The sequence below is a fragment of the Sminthopsis crassicaudata genome, chromosome 5 (assembly GCF_048593235.1).
Source record: "Sminthopsis crassicaudata isolate SCR6 chromosome 5, ASM4859323v1, whole genome shotgun sequence".
Lineage (NCBI taxonomy): Eukaryota > Metazoa > Chordata > Mammalia > Dasyuromorphia > Dasyuridae > Sminthopsis > Sminthopsis crassicaudata.
In genome coordinates, this window is record NC_133621.1 from 45,178,360 (window position 1) to 45,205,872 (window position 27,513).

The 27,513-nt window shown below is 34.8% G+C and overlaps 1 protein-coding gene across 1 annotated transcript; it reads left to right on the forward strand.

Annotated features, from left to right (window-relative positions):
• Nucleotides 1-1,626: 1,626 nt before the first annotated feature.
• FAM133B (family with sequence similarity 133 member B) lies at nt 1,627-27,111 on the forward strand. Its single transcript, XM_074269534.1, has 12 exons — nt 1,627-1,869; nt 3,413-3,691; nt 7,533-7,630; nt 8,622-8,700; nt 11,229-11,303; nt 11,568-11,600; nt 12,056-12,118; nt 13,618-13,710; nt 15,994-16,044; nt 18,527-18,622; nt 23,655-23,706; nt 26,802-27,111. The coding sequence occupies exons 1-12, from the start codon at nt 1,627-1,629 to the stop codon at nt 26,981-26,983; spliced, it is 1,344 nt and encodes a 447-aa protein (XP_074125635.1). The 3' UTR covers nt 26,984-27,111.
• The last annotated feature ends 402 nt before the right edge of the window (nt 27,112-27,513 follow it).

Genomic DNA, 27,513 nt, shown 5'->3' on the forward strand with positions numbered 1-27,513 from the left:
GGGGAGGGGAGAAAAGACAGACAAAAGGAAACAACAATGAAATTCTAAATAATGAGTCAGAATAAAGTATAGAAGCAAATAATATGTAAATGGAAGTAATGATGATGAAACAATATCAGAATTTTTATTATAGAGATCTAAGTAATTATAACCCTAAAAATTAATTAACAAAATAGAAAAAGAATGAGCATTTTTTAAATCTGAAAGCCATTAAATAAACTAAACACAAAAGAGGAGATATTAAGAGAGGAGAAATAAAATGGAAATCAAAAAGACTATAGAAATGATGGAATAAAAGCTTGGAAAGATCAAACTGATCAATCTTCAACCTGATTAAAAAGAGAATGGATAATCAAATTCCATAGAGCTTAAAAAGAGACCACAACAAAACCAGAAGAAATAAAAAAAATTATCAAAACTTAACTATATAATTATATGCTAACTTTAAGAACACAAAAGAAATAACTTCAAAAATATGCCCAAATTCAGAAAACCAAAAAGATTTTAAATAATCTGATTTTAGGAAAGGAAATAAAACTAGTTGTAAATAAATTACCAAAGGTGGAGAGAGTAAGTTTGATCCTATTATATTCATAGGAGAATTCTTACCACACAAATTATTTCAAAAAATAAGAAAACACTATCAGATTACTTTTATGAGCCAAATATAATCCTAATACTAATATATGTGGAAAATCATAAAGAACAAACAAAGATACTGCTTGAAACAAGATTCATCAAAATTGTAGGCTTCAAAAAGCTCATGAAAAACTACAGTATTTCTATAATGTAAAAATAACAAAATCCAAGATGCAAAGATAGGAAGAGAAATACTATTATGAATAGCCTCAAAATGAGCATTTTGGTATCAATCTACCTAAGTAAAAAAAAAAAAAAAAAAAATTGTATAAATTCAATTGCAAAATGAGATCTATAAAACACTTTCCACAGTGCCTGAAACATAGTAGTTGCTTAATAAATTTTGATTGCGTGATTATGACAAACTCTCTACTTGTATTCATCTAAGAACAATTAAATTGGGGAGAGGGGAGATCATTTTTTAAACGGAGGAAGATGATGCAATTAAATATTTATGAAGCAACAGCTGCCCTTTCACATAGAGAGGATGTTGTGTGGCTTGAAGGGAGGCAGATTAGACACTTCTAGCCTCTACTCCCTCCAGCCTTTTCCTACTAGGAAGAAAAACAGTCTAGATTAGAAGCTTGGTCACTCTGCTTTCCTCAAAGAAAGGGAGTGCCAAGCTAGAATTATATCTGTCTATTCTCTTAAATCGTATTAGTTCAGGGAATGAAGATTTTAGATTCAAGCTAAACTTCTGATCATTGCTTTTTTTAATGGGGAGAACAGGATCCCCAAGGCTTGAGTCTCTTACCACCAAATATTAATTCCATTATAAACAACCATAAAAATTAGCAAAGAAACACATTTATCCAAGTTGATGGCAAAACAAAAATAAGACAAAGGGGAAAAAATAGATATAGGAAAAATACATACCAGACAATACAATGGAAATGGGATAACTCAGTTCAACCAAGAGAGTCCTAGATCTCACCCAATGGGAAGTTTCCCGAGCCTCTACCATAATAAGATGGGAATAAGGACATGATGGAGACTCTCAGCTCCTCTCATATCTGCTGCTTTCCAGAGCTTTGTTTTTCCAATAGTAATCTGACGTGGGATTTGCATCAACCACATTCTCTCTCAAAACTGGAAGCCAGAATCCCCAAAAGTGAGAAGACTTTCAAACACTTAAAAGACCATGACTCTCCTCTACAGCTCTTGCCAACTCCACCCACCACTCCTGCAGGCTCAGGGCTTCCATCTCCAACCATAAGGGAGGGTATACTGGTAATAGCTTGTATCAGCTCACAAGAGCCAGTTGTTAAAATTTTCAGAAATCCGAAAATGCTCCAAATTGGAGTTTGAGTTGTTTTGCTGATTTTTGCCTAGATTTAAGAAAGTGATACCCATCCTCAAGATGGCTATTTCCTGCCTTTTTACAACCTAGAGAAAACAGGCTAGCTTTCTAATTAATTAGCCAGCAAAAGAGTGTAGTGCATACAATTTAGCCAGCAGGTGGCATTATTTTTAAGCAGCCAAATGTTTATGGACTGATTGATTGAGAAATAAATGTCCTTAATTAAGGAAAAATAAAAGTGTGTATCAGATTAGCACCGGGAAAGACTCAAGGGTCCAGGGGTTCTTAGGTTGGCAACCACAGATTTCAGAGAGACTAAAATATTAGATATATGAATATAAATAGATAGTTATATTTCAGTGTGATTGGTTTTCTTTGCAATCCAAACATTATTCTGAAAGGTTTTACCAGAGTATTTACCAGGTGTTTAAGATTAGGAGATAGCTGAGGCAGAGAGTGGCCTCTTTTTTTACCTAATCAAAAAAAATCTACCTGTGGGGAAAGACCCTTCGGGTGTCTAGTCAAAACAGATATAACTGCTGTTTGCAATCACTCTGAGCCAAAAAAGGAGACAAACAGTGCCCGAGGAGGGCTTGGCCTGGAACTCAACGGTGACCAATCAGTGAGAGACTGAGTGTAAAGCATCTTCTTAAAATGCTGCTTGATTCCCAACTCTCTCCATTTTGTTTAACGAAGGCCCAAGCATGAGAGGAGCAGGACCAACAACAATACTGTATGATGATCAATTCTGACGGACGGGGCCCTCTCCAACAATGAGATGAACCAAATCAGTTCTAAGAGAGCAGTAATGAACTGAACCAGCGAAAGAACTCTGGGAGATGACTATGACACTACATATAGAATTCCCAATCCCTCTATTTTTGTCCACCTGCATTTTGGATTTCCTTCACGGTCTAACTACACTGTTTCAAAGTCTGTACAGCAAAACACCTGTTTGGACATGTATACATATATTGTGTTTAATTTATACTTTAACATATTTAACATGTATTGGTCAGCCTGAGTGGGGAGGGGAAAAATTAGAAATTAGTCAATGTTGTAAAATTACCCATGCATACATCTGGTAAAGTAAAAAATATTTTTAAAAATAAATAAATAAATAAATGCTCAAGCATTGAATGATTGGAAGGAAAGGAGGGAGGGAGGAAGGAAAGAAGGAAGGGAGGAAGGAAGGAAGGGAGGAAGGGAGGAAGGGAGGAAGGGAGGAAGGGAGGAAGGGAGGAAGGGAGGAAGGGAGGAAGGGAGGAAGGGAGGAAGGGAGGAAGGGAGGAAGGGAGGAAGGGAGGAAGGGACGGGAAGGGAGGAAGGGAGGAAGGGAGGAAGGAAGGAAGGAAGGAAGGAAGGAAGGAAGGAAGGAAGGAAGGAAGGAAGGGAGAGAATGACTGGGATGAGAGGGGATAGGAGGGAGGGAGGGAGGAGCGCCAGCCTCTAGCTGAGCATCAAGGGGAGGAGGTTGGGGCAGCACAATGGGGAGAAGTCAAGGCGCAGGCGCAGAAGGCGGGAGCCGAGCGCCGGCAGGGCCCATTTCCCGCCGGGCCGCAGGGGGCGCTGCGTCGGCGGAGCCGCCTCCTGGACACTGCGCGGCGTCCCTCGCTGCGGGAGCTCGGCTGTAAAAGGAGGAGGAGCCCCGCTGCCGCCGGAGCCGCCCGATCCCGCAGCCCCTCAGTTCTTTCGGTCAAGCAGCAGCGCGGGCAGCCGCTGGGCACCATGGGCAAGAGGGACAACCGGGTGGTAAGTGTCCCGCGCCAGCGGGACGGGGGAGGCTTCCGCCCCAGCGGCCCAGCTCCCTCGGCGGCCGCGCGGCCCTCCGCTCCCGGGGCCTCCCCGAATCCGGCCCGCCTCCCCGGGGGCCCTCGGGCCTCGCTTTCCCTAGCGCCCTCCGCCCCTCGCGGCGTGGCCTCGCTCTGGACCCGGTGTCCGGAGTGAGCCCGAAAGCGCTTCCTAGGCCCCGGAAGCAGGCGGCCCCCCGCGCTAGCCGGCTGAGCCTGCTGCCCCGCTCCGCTCCCCTCCCCCTCCCCGCGGCCCCCTCCATTTCCCGCTTCGGGCCCCTTCCCCCTTCCTCCGTTGAAGCCTAATCGACTTAGAGGGTCGGGGCAGCCCGACTAGGGGCGTTTGCACGCCCGGCGCCCGGCCCTAAGTGAGGGTCGCTTCTCTTCTCTGGGGGCGGGGGGCCGATTTACATCCCTGGCGGGTAGCGAGGCCCGCCGTGCTTTGTGCTCGCCGCCCGGTAAGGGCCGGCTCTCGGAGACCTTTGTTAAATTCAGGTCCTCGGAGGAGGGGAGGGGTCGCCGGGGTCCTGGGCAGCCTCGGCCTCGCCTAAAATGATTTTTCTATAATTGGCTTCTTTTGCAAACTCGTGCGTTTTATTTTTTCAGCTTTAAAACTCCCTTCCCCCTCCCCAAGGGATAATCCTAAAGGCTGAAGGACCGAGACTCGAAGTTGGGGAGGTGTCCGTTCGAGGTGAGGGGGGACGAGACCCCCAGTCCGCCTTCTGCGGGCTCCCGAGCTCCCTCCTCGGCCTGCTGGTTGGTTTTGTGTTTTAACCAGCTGTAAGGATCCCCGAGGGCTTGATGGTAGCTAAGGAAACGGGAGCCCGGAGGGATTTGCTGCGGTGGCCAGAGCGGGCTTGGGAGAAAAAAGAGATCGGTGTCAGCCCTAAGCTCACCCCCTCGCGGCGTAGCTCGGAGCGGCCCTTGTGGAGCCCGGGCAGCCCGGGGATAAGTGTAAACGGGCGGTCGGATTAAAGACCCCGAGGCTCGGCTTTTTGTAGTCACTGTACGGACTGGGACCCGAAGGAGAGTTTGAACCGGCTTCCCTCCCCCACTCCCACCCCCGAGTCCCTTCCAGCTCTCGGCGGCGTGTCTTAGCGCGATCCTGGCAGCAGCCCTGTGCCAAGGTCACTCAGCCAGGTCTGGAACGCGCCCGTCTTCATTCCTGGGCTGGGGCAGGTGCGGGACTTTCCTGCTAATGTGGACTCCAAAACCACCTTTCTAAAATGGACTTCAAAGCAGTTCTAATGCTTCATTTTCTCAGGTGGATTTAAAAGCAGTACAAACGGTTCTGATGAGCACCTCCCCACTGTTGCTAATGTAGGCAATTTCGGTAATAGCTCCTGCGCGTTGGTGAATTTGTTTGGGATTAACCGGTCTCCGTAATTTAGAGAGGCTGCATTTAGTAACAACCGCTTTCTGAGATGCCTTTCCTGTTCTTTATAAATAATCACAGTGTTCCTTCTGAGACAGACATCCATCTCCGGCAAAGTCAGATATCACGTACCGATTACTGCCTTTGTTCCCAAGTACCTACTCGGGAATTCCTTCTCCATTTGTCATCTTTTGCCTCAAGTTAATTTTCTATTAGTTATGTACTAACGGAAAAATACAGCGGCACAGATAATTGAAAAGTCATTTATATTTCCTTTTGCCGTGTGTGCACGAAGTTATACTTAAGGTAACTTTTCTGTGAGCTATATTCATGGAAAAATACAAAAGCACAGATAATCCAAAAATTGTTTCCTTTTCACTTATGTTCTTACAATTATGTTTCAATATGGGTGGGTCTGATCTGGAAATTTACAATACTTGGGTGAAGGAGTCATTGTAATGTTCCATAAAATTATCTACTTTCTGGAAATGGGACAATTCATTCGCTCTCCTTTATTGGAAATAAATAACATCACCTCTCAGACGGATAGGGGAAAATACCTCTTTAAAGTATAGGTACATCAAAAGAAGAAAAAAAAATGCTTGTTGAGCTGAAGACTAAATTCAAAATAGATGTCAATAAAAATACGTTGGGCATACTTTTCCCTGGAAGTTCTCTAGGAGTAATCTGTGCCTCATCTAGAACTAGAGGAGCCTTTAGTTCTTAAAAACCATGTCAAGCTAAGCACAAGGTCTAGCAACGTCTACCCAAGATCACAAGTGCTTCTTGTCAGGTTAACCTGATGTTAATGGATATTTTTGACCAAACTCCCACTTTCCACTTGATGGTATATGTGGGTTTGGATTTCATGCCTCTGTGGAAGTATTAGGTTTATAACCTGAATGATTGTACTTTTGAGATACCTATTAATAACTTTACTAGTCAGGTGTTGATTGTCAGGTGATCTATTTAAAAAAAAAAAAAAAAAAAACCTGTTTTGTCCAAAGTAAATATAAAAATAATATGACAGAAACCAAAAAGAATAAAGAGAAATGTTAGCAAATAGTATCATCTTATAAGATAACTTGGGCAATTTGCAAACATAAGCTGCTTTTAAGGTGTAATGGAGCAATTTGTTATTGTCAATGTTAGTAATTGAACACAGCCGTAGAGCATTAACAAAGCCTTCTGATTGATGCCATTCTTCACATTACACAGATTAGAATTCTACAGCAAAGGAAGATGACTAGAATTTTGTAAGCATACAATAGCAAAAAATGAATTATTTAAATTTATGCTTCTAGCCAGTCCAACCCAATACTTAATTGTCTCCATTGGCTCCTCAGAACATTAGCCATGTTCTGGAACTACTGGCACATGAGTTGGGAGACCTGAAATCTCTAGTCCTGGTCCTGGCACTAACTTTGGACAAGTCATTTACCTGGCTAGGGATTAATTTTCCTCTGAAAAATTTTGGGGTGGGATTAAATAATGTGTTGTAATAAATGTAAGGTCCTATATACTCTAAACTAAAGTGATTTTACCACTTCTAGCTCAAGTGAGAAATTATTTCCAAAAGATCTATTTATTATCTTTAATTAGAAAATTACTGCTAGGTAGTGGTGGTGTTGCTGACTATCAAAAAAAAATCTGGAAATGTGTAAGTCAAAGTTTGCAACAATATAAGAAAAGGTAATTTTTAAAAGATTTTGTTACATATAGAATGTTACTTCCATTTATAAACAGTTGCAGCAGATTTTCCTTTTTCTGTGTTAAACATTTAGGTCTAAATCTTTACAATTAAGTTTAAGAATATTTCTTATACCAGAGACCTTTGTTAGTCAAAAATGGGTTGACATAATTAATGTGGTCATGTTGATTCTGCCAACATTCTGTACAATGTGAGTAAATTGAATATGAAGACCAAGAGAATGAGAGAGAACTAAAAGAACTTTACAGCATATAAATTAAAACAACATATTTACCTTTAGGAACCTGGCAAGAAAAGCTTTTTGTTTTCCTTAAATCCTTCTTGAAAATATTTCTAAAATATAGTAGTATATTTCTTATAAGTGTACTACAATCTTTGAGGATTCTGAATAATAAAATACAGTAATGTGCTACCCAATACTAAAGAGTGAATTACTTGGACTGAAGAAAATCTCTATTACAGACTTTGGAGACATACAGGAAGTTGCCTTTTTTTCTTAATATGTCCTTCCAAACTAAGTTTTTTGTTTTTTGTTTTTTTTCTCTCAAAATAGAGAGGACAATTTTAGTTGGTGAATATAAGTTTTTACAATTCTTTGACTACTGACTTTTTTAGCTCAGTTTTTATATTGTGTAAGAGGGAAAGAAAGCAGTTTTGGTTTTTTTTTAATATTATCATTTTGGTTTAATTTTTCTTTTTTTTCCTCCCCTTTTCAAGGCATATATGAATCCAATAGCCATGGCCAGATCTCGAGGTCCTGCTCAGTCTGCAGGGCCAACAATACAGGATTATCTGAACCGGCCAAGGCCCACATGGTAATTATAATAATTATTCATTTATTTACTACATTGTTTTTAAAAACATTTTGTTTGCCAAAAAAATACTTAAGACTTATTTTGTTTATTATTAAGCATTTATTGGCTACATTCCTCCCCTCTTCTAACATCAAATCAGATAGGTTCATATATCACATACAGTTAGTTATTACATTAAGAAACAATAAATCTCAGAAGGTAGGTTCCACTTTCTTTCAAAAATGTTTTTGAATAGTCTTGATCTTTTATAGCTTAGTCAAATGTTAAGATAATCTTTTGACCTCTTTTTAGATTAGAGAATAAGAACTCATTATTTGAAACAGCTTTCTTTGACTCAGTAAACCTGTTTTAATATGTGGGCATATAATGTACTGTTCACTAATAAAGAGATTTCGTTTATTTTTCCTTGTCAGTATTCCACAGAGTGACAATAGGCATGAGACTTTCAGAGCAAGACCTCTGAAGATGTAATAGTTGAAATGTATTTATAATGCTTAATTCTTTTATTTTAAATGAAACTTACACTCCATTGGAAGATTGCTATAATTGACAACTCACTGGGAGAGTTAAGGGGAAATTATTGTATTTCATGTTTGAAATTGAGATAAGGAAATGATTTGTCAGTAGATAGATACTTTAGTAAATACAGCAAATGATATGGACAAAGATTAAGTTTTTTTTTCTCAGGAGTATTTAGGATGAGATGGTTATTAGTATTTCTAATTGATGGCTTAAAAGAATGTTGGAAAAGAAATTTGTTCAGTGTAAAGGTTTCTGAGAAAGTTATTGAGCAGAATTCATTGCTGAAACTTTCCTGTGTTTTTTAGGGACTCTCTCCATCCTTCCCATTAATGAAAATATATTCAAATTAGGAAAATGATTACATAATCATGTTCTTTTGGGACTTATTTTCTAAAAATATCTCTCTTGAGCTCTTGAAATTTGTGGTTATTATCATCTCTGAGTATAAACTTATGTTCTGTTTTTTAAGGGAAGAAGTTAAAGAACAGCTAGAAAAGAAAAAGAAAGGCTCCAAGGCATTGGCTGAATTTGAAGAAAAAATGAATGAGGTTGGTGCTTTTTTACATAGATATCTTTTTTGCCTTAAAAAGTCTTTAAATAAAATGTTTCATTTTAAATTTAGTTTTATATATGTGAAAACAGAGGCAAATCAGAGTGAAGTGACTTGCCCAGAATCATACAGCTAGTAAGTGTCTGAGTTCAGCTTTGAATTCAGTATTCTATCCACTTTAAGACTACTAAAATTCTATTATAGGCAGATAAACAGTATTTCAAATCTTTAAACAAAACAAATTAAAAAATATATTAGAGAAAGTATTTATATAAGTCAAAAGAAAAATGTATTTTGCCCCTCAAATAGTGACAAAATCAGACTAAAAAGAAAAAGAAATCTTGTTTTTTAAAAAAAAAAAAAATTTAATATCTGGTAAATATATCTGTATTCACTCAGGACATATATAAACCTAGCTATAAAAAACAGAAATAAAAGAAATCAAAAATAATTGAAGAAATATTTAGTATAATACACATAACTGGACTATGGCAATATAACTAAAAATGACAGGAGAACCTAAATTAATTTAAAGGTTTGTTCAAATTAATATAAGTAGACAAAATACTAAAATTAATTTGAGGAGTAAAAGATCTAGAACAGAGATTCTTAACTTTTTTGTTGTGGGTAAAACCTGTGGGCTTATTTTAGAATGTTTAAATGCAGAAAATAAAATTAGTAAAATTACAAAGGAAGTCACTTGCATTGAAATATTCCTAAAAACTATTTTAAAAAATAAGTTTGCACACTCCAGGTTTAAGAACCCCAATGTAGAATCTCAGCGGGAAGTAATGGGAAGGAAAAATAGGAATGAGCTAAGGTAGCATTAGCAGATATCAAATTGTGTTTTAAAACATTAACTATGAAAATTATTTGGAACTGGTTACAGTACGGGAAAGTAAATCAGTAGGATAAGTGAAATAAACAGACAAGAAGTAATTGGATACAGTAGCCTATTAAAGCTTAGAACATGAGTCTTCCCATTTGATAGAAAACTGAAAAGCACTTTGACCAACCTTGGGTTTTTAGATCATATCCAAATGCATATGTGACCAAAGTATAAAAGGTCATATTCTCCAAAATAATGGGGGTTTCTTTTTACAACTCTTGATAGAACCATTTTAGAACCATTTTCAAATGATGAAAATAGTTTTCAAAAAACAAAAATTGCAAGTTTTCAGTAAAAAAAAAAAAAAAAAGTTTTCAGTTTAAAGTTGTTCTAAATCATTAAAACAAATGCAAAATAAAACAAGGTTTCATGAACTTGAAGGAAATTAGATTGGCTGAATTATAAATTCATCCATTCTGAAAAAAAATTATGAATTATATGAAAACATTGATTAAACTGATTGATTAAATCTTATATTTGACTCTTTAACCCATTGATTTTCCCTGTTAGATATATACCTAAAAGAAGTTAAGAACATGAATAAGTGGTCCATAGATAATAGAATGTGTTATGGGACAGGTCAATTCTTCAAGAGCCTCCTCAGCTGTGCATAATAACATCTGAAGGAGTTGCAAGGCAGCCTTTGCTGACACAGGTGTTTTGGATTGGGAACGAGATAAATTGAAGACAGGGAAGAGGAGGGAGATCAGACAATGCAACAGTCTCTCAGAGAGGTCAGAAAACAGCAACTTCCTCTCAGTCTCCTTGTGTCATCCTCTCACAAAAGGAAATCCATTCTGGGTTGGCTCTCCAAGCAGCTACTGTCAGGTGGTTTCCATCTATTTCAGCAACTCTCCTGTGTATTCCAACAAGAATTGTTCATAGCATTTTTTTGTGGCAGTAAAAAAAAAAAAAAAAAAAAAAAAACCTAAAAATAAGTAGATGGTCATTGAGAATTGGCTTAATAAAGCATGAGTGCAATTGGCTGTTGTGCACTAAAAGTGACAAATATTAAGAATTATGGGAGAAATGATGAGCTGATGCAGAATAAAGTGCCAGAAGACTATATTCAGTGTAGCTGAATTAAGAACAAAAGGCATCAATGGCACATGCTTGTCTTCATGATGTGATAACTTTCTTCAGGAGAAGGATATGTGAAAAAGTCAGTTCATCCCTCCCAGGAAAATACCATGTAGAGAAGATGAAAAGTGGCTGGACAGTCACAGACTGAATTAAGAATCAGTATTTGTATTTTTAACTGAAAATTAGTTTGTTAGACAAGATGTCTAACATTATAGATAAAGAAACAGTTTAATTGCATATAGAAGTGTAGCCCCACCATTTGTTTGGTAATGGGATGATTACAAATTGAGTCAGTCATCAATGAATGGGTTGCTTTATAAAAGTTTTAAGTCATTTGTTTGGAACGTAGAAGACATCTCCTCATAAACAGTGGTATAAAAAAGCATGATTAGGTTCTGAGATCAGCCCACAAAAAAAAACATTCGTTTAGTAAATGTTTGTTGAACTACCCATCATGTTCACTCTGAGTCATTTTTATAAGAGGGGAATTGTTTGTAATATGGTGTTTATTCTTTTTTTTTTTTTTTTTTTTTTTTTTTTTTTTCCCCTCCCAGAACTGGAAAAAGGAATTGGAGAAGCACAGAGAGAAATTGTTGGGTGGAAGTGAGAGTTCGTCAAAGAAAAGAGAGGTGAAACTCCTTTTGATGTTTTATTGGCTCTCAATTCTTCAAGGGCAGTGATTATTTTAATTTTGTGTTTGTATCACAGTAGCTGGCACATTAGGTATCTTAATTAATGCCTCTTGATTAACAAATTATAAAGTAGTCCAATATTTAAATTCCATCATATTTTACCTACTGCTAATGATGCATTTAGAAACTGAGATCATCTTATTGCTTGGACTTCTGATTTGAAGAATTTAATCACAACTTGACACATTTATTTCTTTTTAGAGAAAGAAAAAGGAAAAGAAGAAATCTGGTAGGGTGAGCAACGTTTTCCTTTTTTTTCTTCCCTTTTTGCCAAATGTAAATGGATTAAGGCCCTGAAAAGTAAGGATGATTTGTTTTATTAATAATATGCCTCAGATTAAAAAACTGGGCAGAAGCTAGTGTTCGTGATGAAAAGATGATGGCCTCCTATAAACATGGGGCTCCTTCGTTAATGTTAAAGCAGAATAATTGAATAGCATTTGTCTTAAATATGAGCACTTTAAAATCGAGCTTTCTTTAAAGATGTGACATCTAAACAGTTGGGGGAAAGGGAAATCTTGATTTAAAAAAAAAAACCTCAATGATTCTTAAGAACATGAGTTTTTATTACCTTACTTGATAAATTTATCCTTTTTTTTTTTTTTTTTTTTTTAAATAATTTGGTGAGGCACAATGAAATGAACAAATTCTGCATCTCACAATCTTTAATTGTTTTGTGTTTGGTCAAGTCTTCATCCTCTTCTTCATCAAGCTCTGATTCTTCCAGCAGTTCTTCAGATTCAGAAGATGAGGTAAGAGTGAATTGTTGTTTTTAATATACTGCATGAAATATGGTGTTCTAAAACTTTTTAAATGTGTTAAATACACTGTATCAAAACCCATTGAGAAAATTCATTATGTTGTAGACTATTAGAAAAGTTTTATTCAAAGGTTTTAGTTGAAAACCCTTGATTAGTCATGTTTATGTGATAAAAGCTTTGGTATAGATTAGTTGAGAAACTATATATTTAAACTGGAACATTATTTTCATATTTTTTTGCTCCTTTTGTGAAATTACTATGTTCATTCACAAGTTAATTAAAATAGGGAATATCAATAAATACTTCTTGGAATCCTAGAATGTTAAGAGCTGAGCAGTTCAGCCACCACATTTTAAGGAGATTGAGGCTTGTGGTTTTGACTTAATTCAAGATCATACAGCAAGGTAGTGCTATGATGAACCCTTCCCCTGTACTCCAGGAACCAGTAATTGCCTAAGACTTTGATCTGTTCTTTTCAACATCTCTTGGATCCATCCCAACTCTCCACTATTGTGGCCACTACTTGAGTTCAGATGCTCCTCACCTCTGGCATTGACTGCTATAATAATCATAGATTGATATTCCAGCCTCCACATTGTCCTTTCTATTTCTTTGACTGGGCTACCAAAATAATCTTGCTAAGTACAGGGATAACCTGTTCCTTATCTACTCAGAAATACTCAGTCACTACTCTTGTTCATACGCTACATCCTGGACTCCCTATTACACAAATTCAGAGCATTCACACACAGTGCCTGAAGTGCACACCTTCTCTTTGCCTTCAATTAGAGGCCTTCCTGAATCCTCCAAGGTAGTGCTTTCTCCCCATATTTTGCTGGAGCACTGTTTTCTTCCTATATTCCCTATTTTGTATTACTCTTATTTGTGTATGTATTGTGTATCTCCACATATCACCACTCTTTGTAGATTCAATCTCCCTCCCCTTCTGTCTTAGCAAGTAGAGTATAAGCCCTTAAAGAGTAAGGACTGGTAGTGGTTTTTTGTCTTTGTATTCCTAGAACTTAGCATGGCGCCAGGCATTCAGGCAGGAATTAGAAGGTTTTAGATCCATGAGCCCATTTGTGTAAAATTCTCAGTATGCAAGCTCTATCAGTGCAAATTAAGTATTCTTTTAGAGTTTCCTAAAACACGATCAAATGAATTGCCCATGGTCACATATTTAATATATGTTAGAAATAGTATTTGAATCTAGGTCATCATGATTCCAGGACTAGTCCAATATCTGCCATTCCTGCCTCCCTCTCTTGATTATGGTAGGCATTTAATATTTGTTGAATTGGATTGTAAAAATTAGCAGATTCAATAAAGTCTTTGTAGATTGATAATTGGCAATTATCTAAGACAACTAATCCCTTTTTAATCTTTTTCATTAATTGATTAAGGTAAGAAATAAATAAAATGCAAAAAATTATATTAGGAGAGTTTAATGATATAGAAACCCATTTTTTTTTCTTAAATATTTTGTATAGGATAAGAAACAAGGGAAAAAAAGAAGAAAAAAGAAATATCGTTCACATAGATCTTCAGAATGCTCCATATCAGAATCTGAATCAGATAGTAAGGTAACACAGAGTTCAATGGCAGTTCTTTTGGCGTTTGTAATTAGAGGCTAGAACTTCTATTTTTAATTGCTTTCCATGTAGAAATTCCATTAATTGCTTATTTATTTAGCTTGACTTTTGCAAAGATTTTTTTATATTTTGTCTTATGCAAGCACCTGCCAAACAATGTTTATCCTGTTTCTAGTGTCTGGAACTGTATTCCAAAAAATCTGTCAGGAACATTTTGGAACAACATGGCCTGCAAGACTCAAAGCCTTTGCTGGGAACATTGCCCCTGTGCTGCAGTAATAATTTTTAACATGTTAGATTTTTATCTCGGTTTCTGATCCTTGAATCCTTGAATTAGCTTTAACTCCTAACACTTGATTTGTAAATACCTGAATCTTCCCCCTACTAGTTATTAATTTTGTAATTGGTATCCTATAAAGAGCCAAGATTCCTTTGATCATGTTCCTTTTCATACAAAAGTAGCTTCAAGTTAAGAAAACATCATTTCTCCACTGTCCAGTCCTCAAACACTTCCATCACCCACTGAAAATTATTGTCCGGGAGTGAAGAGATGACACACCAGAACTTCAGGAGCAAAGTGAAAGTCATTGAGAACACCCCTGGCAGATCTTATTCTGCTGAATGTGGCACAGATGCGCACACATTTCAGAAAAGGTGGCTGGGAAATAGGAAGAGGCCTGTGGCTCAACCACAGGAGTTCATTGCAATGAAAACAGATGGTACTATATAATGAGCACCAAGATTCAAAATTCCAGACTGAGAGTAAAACTATAGAGTTAAGGAGATAAACAAGAATATTGGAGCATTCAATCTCAGGAAGTATCCCAAGTGGCAGACTCCCTACTAGCAAAGGTGAAAGATGAACAGCTGTGACCTCTACTTTAGTTTAAAAAAAAAAAAAAAAAAAAAGCCTCGTGCAACAGGCGTATGATATGCATGACCCCATGCTAGTCTTTGGGAGAGTTAGAAATAAGGTAGTCCTTGTCTTCATGGAGCTTAAAAATCTAGTAGTGAGAAACGATAGAAAATCAAATAGCTATAATACAAAATACAAATTGAAAAGCTTTAAAAAATATTGTTAGGTCTATGGAAAGGAAGATCCAACTCGCCCACAAAAGGAATTTCTACTCTTAAACCCAATAAATGGTCTTTTAGCTTCTGCTTAATAACCAACAAGGAAGGAGAATTCATCATCTTCTCTGAAGGCAACCCATCCTACCATTGGATGACTGGGTTTGAAATAGTTTTTTCAGACATCGGTTATAGACTGCTTTCTTGGTGACTTCCACTTATTACTTCATTTTTGCCCATTTTGACCAGACAGACCCAATCTAATCACTCTTCCACATAACAGCTCTTAAAATATTGAAGAGAGCTATTATGTTTTCATCATCATATTACACACATGTACCCCCACACACCACCATTTTCACCGTGCTAAGTATTCCTACCAACCAAGTGGTCTTCAAGGCCTTCTTCATGCTTTATGCAGAAGACTGACGAAATTAGATAGGTACATTTTAAAAATTGAAGTGGCACTAGTGTTAGGATTGGTTTGAAGGAGGACAGCCTAGATGTTAGAATATTATTTAGGAAGATTTGGCAATAATCTAGGAAAGCTTGACTTTGATAAGGAATAGGAAAGAAGGGATGGATGTGAGACTGCACAGAGATTGATAAATCCAATTAACTTTCATTTTATTAGAGGCAGAGGAAAAAACAAAAGATAATAATAGCATGTTTTAGGTTTTGTATGTTAATATTGGTATATGTGCCAAATGAGAAGATTTATTTTTAAGCAGGAAAGATTCTATAAAATATAGGTGGAAAATAACTGCCTGACAGATAATTCCCAGGTTTTTCCCATTTGATAGAATTGCCCAAGATTGAGCAATTGTAATGACTGAAGTAAAGCAATAGAATTAGGTCTCAGCTTACTTGACAATAACTCAGCATAAGTAGCCTGAGCATTGTGGGCTTTGGATTTAACAACCCTTTCCCCCTTGTATTACCATTTGAAAAACAAAGATAATTTGTGACACTTGTTAAAAGCAAATCATCCATTTTAAATGTAATTTGCATTTGAAGGACAGATAATAGTATTAGAGCTAACTTGGTTAGGAATAAATTTCTTCGATATAAAGATTGACTTCCATAATTTTTCTGTTTTAATTATAATGAACCTAGTATTTGCATTTTATCCATCACAGTTACAAATATATGTTTTTTTACTATAATTACTATATTAAAATTTGATATTTTCACTTTCTTTAGGACAGCATTAAGAAAAAAAAGAAGTCTAAAGATGAACATGAGAGAGAGAAGGTAAAATTCTAAATATTTTAAAATATTTTTTAAAGTTAATATTTCTACATTAAGTGCTTTTGAATAACTTAAAAACTTATCATATTTACCAATTTTAGTTAGAAAATGTATAGTAAATACATTCCTCTTTTTGGACCTTTTAATTTTTTTTGATGAAATCTACTTTAAACAGACTAAATGATCTAAACAAGCATTGTAGCTTCTCAGCTTTTAATTATATTTGGAATTAAATATATTTAAAAGTGTATTTTCTTCAGCTAAATATCTTTAGTATAGAATCAAGTCATTTAAAAACAAGTCTTTGGTAACAGTTGAACCTTGTTTTCTTCTATAGATGCATCTTGAAGAACTTATTTATAAAAAGATTTACTTAAATTTCCCCAGTTCACATAATAACATCACAGATTTTTCTTTTTATTTTAATTTATTAATTTTGGAATTGGTCATAACTTGTATAGCATTTTAGAATTTGAAGACATATCAGGGCTATCCATTCTAATTACTTAATTGTACAGGAATCTTCTGTAGTATCCCCAGCAAAATAATCAGGTAGTCTTTTCTTGAAGGGCCTTTAGAAATCCATTAACTGAGTCTTTAGGAATCCATTAGCTCCACTTACCCTACTTTTGGATAACCCTAATTCCCCCCCCCCCATTTTCCTTTTTTTTTTTTTTTTTTTTTTTTTTTTTTTTTTTTTTTAATTTTTTAAAAATAAGATTTTTATTTTTTCCCTTAGTTACATGTACAAAAAAAATTTAACATTTGATGTTTTAAAGTTTTGAGTTCTGAATTTCATCCCTCCTTCTTTCTTCTAATAAATAGTCTGATATAGGTTATACCTGTAAAACATCTTCATGTTAGTCATTTTGTACAAGAAAATTCAAAGAAAAAAAAAGAAAGTAAAAAATAGTACACTTCCTTCTGTATTCAGACAATATGAGTTTTGTCTAAATATAAATGGCATTTTTCATCATGTGTCCTCTCATATTGCTGAGAACAGCCAAGTCATTCACAGTTGTACATCATACAGTATTGCTATTAATGTTCTATTGGTTCTGCTCACTTCACTTTGTACCAGTTCATATAAGTCCAGATTTTTCTGAAATCCTGTTTGTTACTGCTTGTCATAATAATACTCTTTTATACTTACATATACTTACAGCTTGTTCAGCCATTCCCAGTTGATGGGCATCCCTTCAACTTCCAGTTCTTAGTCATCACAAAAAGAGCCGATATAAATATTTTTGTACAAATAGGTCCTTTTCTCTTTTTTATTTTAACCTCTTTGGAATACAGATCTGGTAATGGTATTGCTAGGTCAAAGAGTATGCCCAGTTTTATAGTCCTTTAAGCATAATTTCAAATTATTCTCCAGGGAGGTTGGATCAGTTCACAACTCCACCAACAATACATTAGTGTCTCAATTTTCCCATAACCCTTCCAGCATTTATCATTTTCGTTTTTTGTTATAGTAGCAATTTGATGGATAGAAGATGGTATCTCAAAGTTGTTTTAATTTGTTTTTCTCTAATCGGTGGTGATTTAGAGCACTTTTTCATATGACAAGATAATTTTGATTTCTTTGTCTGAAAACTGCCTGTTTGTATCCTTTGACTATTCATCAATTGGGGTATGATTTGTATTTTTACATATTTGACCCAGTTCTCTAGATATAGCTGAGAAATGGAGTACTCTTAACTATTAAGAAGATTTTCTATAAATATCTTTTATGTCATTGATCTGTTAATACACACTTAAATATATTAAATCAGTTTGAGAGTTTTTTGAACACTAATTTTATATTGTAAATGATGATTCCCTAGTTTTGCCTTGTATTGAAATATTTCCACAAAAAGTGGATTTTTTTTTCTTTTTAATATTGATGGAACCTGTGGGGTTTTTTTTTTTCTTCTTGTTTTTACTTGATTTTATCCATTTTTCATCACTTCATACAGGTTTTCTCTGATATCTCAGAAATTTTCATGTTGTCATTTTTTATATAATATGGGAATATACTAGGCCACATTCACATAGCATAATTTAATGAATTGTTTCATCAATCATTATTAGTTAGTAAAGCACAGTATTTGCAAATAAAAAAAAAAAAAAATGTTGGAACCAGCAAGTTTTTTTTTAAACCTGCTACATGTGTAGCCTTTAGTGTGAGGCATTGAGGTAGAGTGAAACAGTTAATTATGCAATTGTTTTGTGGGTTGATTTTTAAATATATACACACTTACATACATATTAGATATAATTTAGTAAGTCGTGAAAAAATAGAAACCTGCAACTGAGTAGTGTGGATTTTTTAAATAAAATGTTTTGTTACTAAATTAATAACTCCTATGAAACTTTAGGGTTATACAAAACATAACCTCTCCAAGTTTATCATTTGTAGAAATGAAAATAACATTTTAAAGATGATTATTATGATTAAATTGAATCTTCATTCAAAATAGAAATAATTTTGAATAATTCATAGGATATCAAAAGTCTGAGCAAGAAAAGAAAGAAGATAAATTCTGAAGATAAAGCTGTTTCATCGGAATCTTTATCAGAACCAGATTGTACAGAAGAGGTTAGTATGTAAATTGAATGTTTTCTTCAGTTTTTTGAATGCTTCAATTTTTTATATACTAAATAAGCAAAGAAGAATAAAACTTGTAAACATTTGAGAAATTTAAATAACTTCATTGATAGAATATGAAAGAAATGAAAGAGTATAAATCTTACATTTGAATATACTAAAGTAGATTAATGTCTACTTTTGATAGACTCTAAACAATAAATTTAAATGTTGTTTAGATTGAATTGATGTAACTTGTCTCAGAAGCTTTAAATATATTTGAAATTAAGTCCACTTAAAATGTATTTTCTTCAAAAGATAAAATGCCTTTTCTATAAAATCAATTCATGTTAAAATTGAATACTTTTTAAAGTTATATTTTGCTTTGTCCTAAAGAATTTACTGAAAATAGTAAGACATTATATGGCCATTTTAATATTAAATTTCTACATTTCTGCAGTATAAAACAAATGTTTTGTTCTTTTTTTAAAACTCTACCACGATTTGTTTTTCATTAGCTACTATATGTAGTTTTCAATATGCACAGAAATGTTATACAAATTAGTCATTTTTGAGTACATTTTCTATTTTGACAGAATATTGTAGCACCATCCCTGAATTTAGCAGTATGAGTTTAAAGCCTACCTCAGACACTTATCACTTCCTAGCTGTATAATCCTGAGCAAGTGACTTAACCCTAATTGTCTCCAAACAAAAATAATCCCCCCAAAATGATAGAATATCAGTGTGTACTTAGCTTAACATTAATCTTGGTGAAATAAGAAAATAAAGGGAAGAGGTGTTTGAAGGTCATAGAAGTAGTGAGATTTGAAAAAGGAAGTGCTAGAATAGTTACCATGACGAAATACAGTAATATTTTCTAGGTTGTTTTTTTCTGTTCATGTTCATTATGACTGCTAATATATCTGACCTAATGATTCATCTAGCTTTTTATTTAGTAAAAATTCCTACTAATTTAGTCTTTTCTAATCATGAGAAATGTTTATTTCAGTCCTTTCACTGATTAGTTATATTTTAAATGTATTCCTTGGCACTTTCAGGACTTGAAATAATTAGATTTAACAAAAAGTCTTCCTGACTTCAGGGCTAGTGCTCTATCCACTTTGCCACTTAGCTGCCCCGATCAACATATAATCTTGTTGTTGCTGTTTACAATGTTCTCTTGGTTCTACCCCACTTTAGCATGAGTTCATGTATGTCTTTCCAAGTCTCTCTGAAATCATCCTGCTGATAGTTTCTTATAGAACAATAATATTCTATTATATTCATATACTGCAACTTATTCAGCCATTCTCCAATTGATGAGCATCCACTCAGTTTTCAGTTATTTGCCACTACAAAGAGGGTTGCCACAAACATTTTTGCATATGGGATCCTTTTCCCTCCTTTATGGTCTCTTGGGGATACAGGCCCAGTAGTAATAACACTGTTTAATCAGAGGGTATGTTCAATGTTACAGCCCTTTGGGCATAGTTCTAATTTGTTCCACAGGATGGTTGGATCAGTTCATAACTCTACCTACCAACAGTGTATTAGTGTCCCATTTTTCTGAGAATGTAATCTTAAAGTGGTATCTCTCAGTTAATGGGTATAAACAATTTAATAACCTTTCCTTGAATAATTCCAAGTTATATTTATAAATAGTACTTCAGTTATTACCCTGCTTGTGTAATCTTTATCTTTGCTCAATAATCATGTGAATTGTTAAATTAATGAAGGAACATATCAATACTGACATTTAAAGAAAACCAGAAGACTTAGAAAATTACAATTAAATGTAAGGATGTTACTTGGAGAAAAGTAAATTAAGGTGCTGAAAGTGATCTTTTCATTTTAAAAGGACTTCATCCTCATTCTAAGGCAGCAAGAAGCTTTATTCCATAGAACATTTGCTACTTCTACTTTGTCAGAGAAATGTAAGCAAGGTGACCATCATGAAGATAGGTTTAGTTTATGTTCCAATATCTGTAACAAAGGATAAAGAAACAGAAATTATATAAGAATTTGAAGGAAATCACTATAAAGCAGGTGACTTCAGTACTAAGTTAGACATAAGGAAAGAATGACCAAAAAAAGTTGGGAAATAGGTTCAGAATTTAAAAAACAAAAAGCAGAAAGGTTTATAATTTATTTGCCTAGGTATTGTGAATACATTCTTTGAACAAAAAAAATTTATCAAGGCCTTTTGGTTTTTTTACATTAATTTAATTTCCCAGAGTCCTCAGAGCTCTTACTTCCCTCCCCCCAATTAAAAAAGTCTGATAGTTAAGGTACTATTGCATATCAATAATCTACCCCTTTTACCTGGATAAAGCAATAATAATAATAATAATAATAATAATTGACATGTAATAACAGATTTTATCCCCATTATACAGATGGGGAAATTATGAATCAGAGAACTGTCTTGTCTGTAAATAGCTGGTATATGCCAAAGGTGGATTGATCGACCCATGTCCAAGCCTAGTACCAGATTAATTATGTTATATTGTGATTAATCATCCATTCTCAGATGTCAAGAGTATCATATTTATCTGAATTCTGATGTATTTTGGTGTTGGTTCCCTTTTTATTGTCATGGTCATCTATACTCTTAGGTTTGCTTTAGTCAGTCAGGATTAGTGCATTTTAATCTTCCTGTTTCCCTAAATTCCAAATGTAACTTGATTCTTATGGCATTTCCCAGACAGTGCTCACCTATCTTATTTTCAGTTTTTTGCTACCACAGAACTGATGCTGTGAGTGTTTAAATCTATATGGAACTCTTTTTTGACCTTTGGGTATATCCCTAATAATAATTGAATTAAGGTAGTCACAAGTAGAATGGTGATTCCATATAGATGGCGAGTTTCTCCATATGCTGCCATCTGTGGGTGACATTGTCTTGAGTTCATCAAGTTTATGAACATTTCTGGGCCTCGGTGAAAACCACAATCATTTAAAAGCCATCAGTCTAACAGCACATACAAGAAAAATTAAGGAACATATATTGGCAAAATTCCTTTGTGGTGAGCAACCAATGGAGTCATTGGCCTAGAGCATGTGGAGTGAAGCCTAGATTTGAACAGGAGAACAGCTTAGATCAGATTCATGATTTTTATCTAGCACTTGAAATGACAATTTATGTACTTACAGTGTTTTATGGTTCACAAAGCATTTTGTCTCACAAAACCTCCATAAAGTAATTAGTAAAAATATTACTCCATTTTAAACATGAGAGGTGAATATGATTTAGGTTAAATGACTTATTTATTGCTATTTCTCTATGGTCATAGTATTTTTCTTTAAAATGGAAATGATCAAGTTCTTTTTTTTTAAATCCCTATTTTTGGTGGCAGTTATTTCTAGATCAGTGACTTTGTGGTCAGGTTCCACACCAGGAAAAAGAAAAGCAAATATCCTTGCACAAACATGTACCCAAATACATTTTATTAAAGGTTTGTTTTTGGTTTTTACTGCCAACCAAGGGCACAGGGTGCCACAACTGTTCAATTTTGTATCAGGTCATTTTGAGAATGAGGGAAGGGAGGGTGGAGAATTGATGTAAGTAGCAGCTCTAAAAATAGCCTTTCATTTTCTGCCTTTTGTGCAGGAAGACTCTTATATTTGAAATGTAGTCATTAGACTGCAGCACTTGCTAGCAAAGCATTGGGTTACAGCTGTTAGTTTGGGATGTTTGAAAATCTAGGAAACATCTTTCTACATATCAAGAGGAAAGGGAAGAGTTATAGCAGCCACAGACCAGGCTTTGTGAAGTTAGTTATAGCAGTCTTACTTTAGACTTGACCATAGTCACATGGATGTAAGTATTAGCATTTGTGTTTGAACCTGGGGCATCTCACCCACTTTGAAAGACATAGGAAGCTACACAATGTGCTGAGAGAATCTGACATAATGGACACAATTAGCAAAAGTGATCAGAAAAGGAGACCAGCATTATTTGGTGTCTAAGAATGGTGCAGGAACATGGAGGGAGAAGCCCTTGGGGAAACTAGAATGGAAGCTCCAATCAGAGCTGCATCAGGCAGGATAGATAGCCATGAAATGCCTGGACATTTAGAAAATCAGTGCAATCTGTAATTGGAAATAAATTCAACTACAATAATCTTGCGTCACATAATTGTATGCCAAACTAGCCACACTTCCTTTTTGAAGAGCTGGTTTACTAATATTTTAGCAGAATATTTGATGAGATCTTTCTTTCTCTTGTAAACAAATACAATTAGGTGGCTGCTCTCACTGAAGGACTCTCGTTAATGAGGAGAGGGTGTCAGTTTGGAAAACTAAGGGTTTTATTTGAGATTTCACTTCTTGTTTTGAATTTTTTTATCTTAATCATTAAGTTTATAATAACAAGGGACATAACATTTCAGAGGTAGTCTGCTAGTTCAATCCTTACCACACGTTTCAAAGTACAATCCCTTGAATTTATAATGTTTGGGTTGCTTTGATATTAAAATATTTATCACCTGGTGGTTAAATTTTGCTAGGCTGGACTTTAGGTGTCAAATATGCAATTTGACCTAATCCTTCTAGCTTGCTGGATAGGACCTGTGAGAACTTCCTTTATAATGTTCAGAGACTTGGATTTACCATTACATAACACTAGGGCATAGGAGTACTTTTAAATGGACTGTTGTATTAATCATCTTTAAATGAGTAATGACTCTCATATAGATTTATATAAATTTTTGCTCTACATATAGTACTATATCAGATTCCAAAGGAGAGGAAAAAATTAACATATAGTTCATGTTTATATATGGGAACTTAAAGATTTTTTTATTTAATGTTTCTTCATATAGCAATATAACTTAAATTTATTTAAAATATTTTATATAAGAACATTACATTAAAACTTTTTGAAGTTTTTTATGAGATTCTGGTTATATTAGGTTATTAGATAAAAATCTCATTCTTATTTTTGCAAGTTTCATAGGATAGTTCATTAAAATTTGTCTGTTTTTTTTTTTTTTTTTTTTTTTTTTTTTGTTTTGTTTTTTGGTTTTTTTTTTTTTTTTAGGCACAAGCAAAGAAAAAGAAAAACAGTGAGGAGCGAGAAAAGACCACAGCAAGTATCACTTATATTCTTATAGGATAACAGAATAGTTTTATGGATCAGGAGTAAGGAAAAATAAGCTTAATGGAATAAATAACCTAGTCATAATGAGGGTTTAGAACCATAATTTATCAGTCATAAAAATCTACTGTGGTAACATCTGTATTACTGATGTTGTCTTGTATTCTGGTAATACCAGCATTATTAACAGGGATCATTCACATTTATAGTACTTTTTAAGGTTTCGAAGCAACTTACGTACATTATTTTCTTTGACTTTATAACTTTCCCTCATGAGAGGGAAGTAATGCTGACATTATTGTCCCCGTTTTTTAGATAAGGAAACAGAGACTTGATCAGACTAAATGATTTACTTTGGGTAAATACTGGGCAGTCCACTGAAAAAGATGTCCTGCCGTAGTAAATTTCTATGTGCTGATATTTTTTGGAATCACAGTTTAGTATTACATGATGCCTATGTGTTCAAGATAATGTTTACTTAGTATGTACTAATATTAAGAGAAATGTTCATTTAACTTGGATGGGGGGGAGGGGAGGAGGAAGCACTGAGGGGGTGAGAAGACTATAGCCATATCATTTATATTCACTTACATTCAATTAAAATTTTTTTTCTTGAAACTCAAAAGTGAATAGTAGTTAACTTCTTAAATTTCATCATTTAACCTTTTCGCATCTTCTTAGAATAATGAAAAGTTATATAGTCTTTGTACTAAGTTATTTTCTAAGATACCTGAGCATAAATTCTTGAAGAGGTGACATAATGGTCTTCCTCTATGCCTCAAGCACAAACTTGATGAGAATTAGCTAGGAGAGCAAATTGATCATAACAAGGGATTTGGATGGGGTATGTTATATGCATGATAATAATTTTCAAATACCATTAGAAAATAGTTTATAGTGAAAATGGTTTTTATGCAAAGATGAAAGGCCTTTTTGGATTTTGATGTAATAATGAATTTTGAAGAAAGCTGTCCTGAAAAATCATTGTTGCACTTCATTCTGCATTTGAGTGAAACTCCTCACTAAAATTGTCTCAGGGTCAGAATAGAACAGTTAGAAGATCTCATCCAACTTCTATATTTTACCAAGGAGACAGAGGCTTGGGGCAACAGCATTTGGTACGAGGTGGCTGTTTAGTAGTGGAGCCAGAGTTTCAAATCTATTTTTGGCTCCATGATGATTTCAGCTACAACTTTAGTAATATTGACAGTGAGGACAACATGCTCTACTCATTGAGCTAAAAAAGGGCCTAGAGAACAAGAAAGCACTGGAGAACTTAGAAGAAGGAAGGTCAAGACTATCCTATGCCACCTTTCCATTGAAAATTCAATAAATCTGTAAGGTCATAATTGAGATATGCATTTATCCGAAGATTTAATCTTAAGGACCGAAATTAAATTTTAGAGTTAGACGAGAAGGAAGCCATAGAATACAGGAGGCCAACGTGGGGAGGGGAGAATATTCCAGAAATGGAGGACAGCCAGTGAAAGTGCACGAGACTTGGGAGATAACTCTAACAAAAATAAGAAATCACTGGCTTCCTTTTGGTCTCAAGTCAGTCCTCCAAATTATTCCAGTTCAAACATTTTAATAAAGCAATATTCTATGGCTCTTGTCTATTTACATATTTGATAGTAGCCAAAGGTTGCATAATGTATCTGCCATAGCATTTAACAGTAATAAATTTAATGTTCCTGATCTGACAAACTTTCTTAATCAAAATGTTCTCCATTGCTGTTATATCATCTAAATCTCAACATCAATACAATTATTTTCTCTTTTAAGATAGTGTCATAATTGTAATAATCTTCAAAAGTGAAATAAATAGCCATAGGAGGTAATAGCTTTTTCCTACACTGAAAAGCAAAGATTATAGGAACATATAAGAATTATGGATTTGAAAGGTCATCCCATCCAACCCTCATTTTATCTGTGAAGGAACTGAGACCCAAAGGTGGTGACTTGTCAGATCACAAGAGGCAGGATCAATCGTACATCTTTCCAGGACATAACATGTCTCACGGTTTCCCTGTTTTTAAGCAAGGTTTGGCTAACTGGGTATGTGGAAGAGAATTCTTTTTCAGATAAAAGCTGTTCTCGCTGGTCACTGAAGTCCTTTTTGAACCTTAGAATCTGTGAAATGATGAAAAATGAAATCATAAATTGGGACCAGATATTAAAGCATAATTTCATGAAATTTTCTTAAAAGGGAACACTTAGTTAGAACTTAGATTTTTAATTAATAGGTAACATGGTAACTATATACTTTCCACATGTGTATAAGGAGTTCTCTGCTGTTCATATGTGGTAAATTAACAAGTTGGGATCTATAGATCAGAGCTGCTTATCCTATACGCCACAGACACCCATCCCTCAAGAATCTATAGGTAGATTTCAGGGGGTTTATGAACTTAGATGAATTTTTTTTTCCATCCTAGTTAGTTATTAGACTAAACTAAATTTTTATATTTCCTTCAATCATTGATATAGCAACAAATCCCTAGACTTTCGCTTTAGACATTATCCTGACAGAATTTTTAAGAAAAATCACAATACAGTTGATTTCCTCCTTGTTTTGAATATCATTATTGGGTTACTATTTGGTTGTATTGCCAACCTGATTTAACAAAGCTTTATTAGAATGATCAGAACCAAAAAAATGTTGTATTCAGTAATAGCAATATTATTCAAAGAATAATTGTAAATGACTTAAGTTATTCTGAGTACCATAAATATTCAAGTTAACTACAAAGGATCTATGAAGGAAGATATTATCCATCTTTTAGAGGAAAAAAATGATAAATAGAAGTATGTATAGTGTGGTTTTACATACATGTACACACACACACACTCATTCTCACCTGTCTCAAATGGTAGCTTTCTCTAGTACAGTGTGGGGAAGGAAAGAGGTGATGGTTTGGAACTTAAAATGTAATTTAAAAAAAATTAAATTGTAAAAAAAAAATTATATAATATATAATAACTTTATTATAATTTATGATTTTCCTTCTAAAGTCTTTTTTCTGGTTTTATGTGATAGGTTTTGTTTATCTTAAATGTAATGATGCTTATTGTATAATTCTTTTAAAGGAAAAGACAAAAAAGAAAAAGAAGCACAAGAAACATGGCAAGAAGAAGAAAAAGAAGGCCACTGGATCAGGTCCAGAGTCAGCATAACCCTCGGACCCCTGAGATCTCCCTGCCAGAAAGTGCAATGTTGTAAAGGAAACTTCAACTGTGAAAGTTACGGCTTCTGCTACCCAAATGCATGAGTGCTCCTGTGTTTTTAGAACCTGAAGCCGCGGGCCGGAAGAGGCCATGATTGTTGCCTGCTGCTTATTACATGGGGTACATTCACCTTCTTTTTTTTTTTTTTTTTTTTTTTTGGTTTTATTTTTCTTCCCAGAATTTTTAGATCTGGGAGGTGATACACTAGAGTCCAACTGGTATTTGAGATATTTGGAAATAAAGTAAAATCTTTTAGATAATGAATATTTTTAACAGGAAGTATCTAATTTTAAATCGGTAGACACAAAACTTAAATGCATCTTTAGGATGTGTTTAAAGTGACAAATCAGAGATACCCAGATGACTACAGTTGGCCTCTTTGAAACAAGGGCATGATATTAATGCCCTCAAAATCTTTACTTTTATAGGTATTATTTTTCTTCCCTTAATTTTTTTGTTTACCTGGGGGGGAGGGGAGCGGGGAGGGCGTCGCTATTATTTTAGCTAGCTAAATAGTGTGCCTTTTGATCCTTGCACATCCTATCTATTTCGGTCAGGACAGACACTGTGCTTC